Source organism: Athene cunicularia (assembly GCF_003259725.1).
Source record: "Athene cunicularia isolate RWA chromosome 11 unlocalized genomic scaffold, athCun1 chr11_part1, whole genome shotgun sequence".
NCBI lineage: Eukaryota > Metazoa > Chordata > Aves > Strigiformes > Strigidae > Athene > Athene cunicularia.
The window spans coordinates 4,444,932-4,448,609 of NW_020799113.1; the positions used below are offsets into that span (position 1 = coordinate 4,444,932).

Below are 3,678 nucleotides of genomic sequence, written 5' to 3' on the forward strand. Positions count from 1 at the left end.
CCCCAATAATGTGTCAAAATAAGAATATATCTGAGAGTTTTTGAACTTTATGATAGGACAATTCACAATGTCTAATAAATTCAGGAGCTAGTGTGCTTGTCTGTATGTGAATGGATAGATAACCGCTTTGCCCCAGTCATTATGAGAGAAGTTCTCAACCGTCAACAAATAAAGAGCCCCCTCTCGTATTCTCCATTTCCCCTTCTGCAGAGCACAGTAGCATGCTCGTGTGCTAGACAAGAAAAAAAATCAAACTTTTTTGGTGAATAGATTGGGATTACAGCTTGATCTCCAGTCAGCAGACTTTGGGATGCTGCACTACCTTGACCATCATTTTCCATTGTGTAAAAGAGAAAACCATCTCCTAAATGTGAATTCACAACTGAACTTTTGACAGAGGTGAGCACATACCAACCATCTCAGAGGACAGGGGAGATGACTTACCCAGAGGAGCGGCTTTGAGGTGGTAGTGGGAAGAGGAGAAGCTGCAGAGGGTGCCCACAGGTGGGAACCAGAGACCTGCTGAGCTGCATTTCAGCTCATGGTACTCTTTGCCCTGTTAGCAGGTTGCTCCTCAGCACAGCAGGAGAGAGGCCATAGCTGCTTCCCACAGATCAGGGCCTTAACCATTTTGCCATCAGGGTTTAGAATTACAGTTCTTTCTTCAGTATGCTGGCTCCAGGCTGTTGTACCCAAAAGTGTCTGGAGACTATTTAACTTCTAGACATCCATTTCAGCTTTTCTTCTGACTAGTCTTTTGGCCCCAAATAGATCAGTGACTTTGGATTCTGCCACCCTTCAAGACCATAATGGATGCTTTGGTCTTTGTTCATTTATGAAGTGGTGGTACAAAAGCAGGCAGGAAGAATTGAATAAGAGGGCTAATATGTAAGTATGAGAAATAAGACAAAACTCAAATTAGGTTGTCATATCTAATATTGCCCTGTTATTGTTAAAAAATACAGAACTAATCAAGGGAAAAACTCAAAGCTAGCTTAAAGCTTCACTAGTGCAAAACAGGTTACCTGCACACCAGTTGCATGCAACCAAACTGGATACAGTGGATTGCTAATGGACAGCATAGAGCTATGAACTAGGCAGTAATAGCAGGAAGTATTGCTAACAAACAATTTAATACCTGCAAACTCTTTAAACAGATGAATTGTTTTTAATTCTCCTTTTTTGGCATACGAGAGATGAGTGCTTAGGAATAGAGGAAAAATGGCCCATAGGGAACAGGAGTAGGTTATTACTAGCAAAACTCACAGCAGTCACAAAAGTGAGATAAACCAATTACTGCTGTTTATTTTAAATTGGCCATGAATATCCTACTTTATTTAAAGAGAAAAATATAGAGGCCGCTGTTAACAAGAATTTCAAAGAACAGATTATAGTAGTACAAGGCAGTGCATATAGAGTCTCATCCTGGCTGAACTAACTATGTTCTGCAAGTACTCAAAATGGATAGGCCTTGATGTTTCAAGACTTACAGAACAGCCTTACAATTGAGCACTGTTTAGAGTGTCAGCAGTTTTGTTTTTTCTGGTTTAGTTACTACTGTCTTCGTGGCTGAAGTCAGCGAAGTGAAAGCTTAGGTGAAGGATTGTTTTTAAATTAAGTTTGTTTGTGCTTTGTTCATCTTGGAAGAGATACTGGCAGTTACACTGATAACAGCTGTAGATCAGGCTAGACAGTAGCATCTGTGAGCAGGCTTAAATGCAGTGCAGAACTGCTTGTTGCTGTTTGAATGTTATATTAACCCCATTAATTTGAAATGGGCTAATTTCTGCCTGTGTGAGGTTGCTAGGGGTGACAGACAGAATATACATACAGGATATGGGATTCTGTGATCCAGAAGCAGTGATGATAGGACATAATTAGGAGCACCGAAGTTAAAAGATAGTGTTTATTTGAAACTACTGGAACATATAAGCATAATTTTCTTTCAGAGTTCAAAAAAGCACCTTTAAGGATAGTCACTGACATGATAAACAGTTTGAAAAGTGCTGTAGGGTGGGTTCTTTGTTTTGTTGTTGCTTTTTTTTTTTTGGTTTTATTGCAAGTTCCCCATCTATTACATTCTGCATAACTGGAGGTTAAATGCAATGACTTCACTACCTACGATTTGAGAAGTTTTTCTTCTGCCCAGTCACAATACTGATTGCCATATTTAGTGGACTTCAGCCTTGCAATTTGCTTTTGTATTTATAAATTGGGCTTTCATCTGCACAGAGAGCTAAAGTTCAGCCTTGTTGCCAATGAATTTAGCTTCCAGCTGCATTTGATGGGAGGCATCACAACTGGTTCAGCTCGATCGAGGGATGAGTTTTGTCCATGTTACTGTAACTATTGAATAAAGCTAGTCTTGAAGCATACAGGCCTGCATAGTGAATACTGCTTATAGCTAGTCCAGCAGTGCAGTTTAGTACTGTTTATTTCATTAACAACTATGCTCTTTGAGACTATTTTGTGCAAACAATGTCTGCTACATTAATATTGTTTGTTGCTATGTGAAGCATTTTTTTTAAGGTCTGCTGAAAGGTTCATGAAGAGAACCTTAAGGATTGCATCAGTTTGAGCATATCACCATAGCAACATGCTGCATATACCTTACAGGCTCATAAAAGAATTTATATCATGGCACATGCTAAATAATACAGTAGCATCCTCTTATAATAAAGCAACCTACTAAACTATCACACAAAGTCATTAAATTTTTAAGTCATGAGTTTATAACTTGAGGAATTGTTTAATTTAGATTCAGTCTCATCTGTTCTTTTACTGATGGAGATTTTTGAGTTTAAGGGGGGAAGAAACAAAAGTAACTACAGCAACTTTTGCAATAGATTCATAAGTAAGTATTGTTTCATCAGCACAGCATGAAAGAATATGAATAAATGTATATTAAAGTAAAATAAATAATGTCATAAATTTGAAAAAAAAAATGTCTGTTAAGATGACTCTGTTCTGAAAGCCAGTTTTTCTCCTGAGTAAATATAAGAAACAAGGCCTTTCATTAGTTAGCATTTCTAATGTTCTACTATTTTTGCTGAAGCTAACCTCTTCCCCCGTACCCAAAGCTCCTTTCAATCCAATAAATAACCAAATACAAGTGCATTATGCTTTCTTACCTGCAGTCCATGAGCCATAATCTTACTTTGAACTACGCTATCGGAGAATGAGTTGGTATTATTACTGCAGCTTGTCTTGCTCTATTTTCATCTTGCAGTCAGATCATGACCTGCTTCTAAAAGGTCAAAATTGCCATCCTTCCTACAGGAAGTATTACTTCCTTCTGCTAATGCACTGACATCACAATCCCAGGTTCTTACTTAATCAGATTAACCAGAAATAAAAAAGGCATGAGCCCTGCTGCAACCAATCAGAGTAAAGATATGGGGAACGAGGGAGATGCAAAAAGGAAGCTTATGAATCAAATTAGTGGGAAGGACTATGTGGTGGGTTTTTAATTGAAAACACAAAGCAGATATTTGATTGTGGCAGGTGGTAATTCAGTGGTATATGTAGAAGTTAATTTTATATACCAGTTTCTTACACAGTATTTGCATGTCCATTTTTGTGATAAAGTCCTTATCTTTTTAAAATTGTGCTAACTTGTCAAAAAAACAGTATTTGAATAAACAAAGCCATATTTTTAAAGATGTCTTGAAGCAGAGG

At 37.7% G+C, this 3,678-nt stretch overlaps 1 protein-coding gene across 1 annotated transcript in view; it reads right to left on the reverse strand.

Moving 5' to 3' along the window:
* Positions 1–3,313, reverse strand: part of LOC113484262 (hypoxanthine-guanine phosphoribosyltransferase-like) — a 9,163-nt gene extending 5,850 nt beyond the window's left edge. Inside the window, exon 1 of the mRNA XM_026856520.1 lies at positions 3,132–3,313. Within this exon, the coding sequence (XP_026712321.1) occupies positions 3,132–3,149 (18 nt within the window). The 5' untranslated portion in view covers positions 3,150–3,313. The remainder of the gene's footprint in view (positions 1–3,131) is intronic.
* Positions 3,314–3,678: the final 365 nt, after the last annotated feature.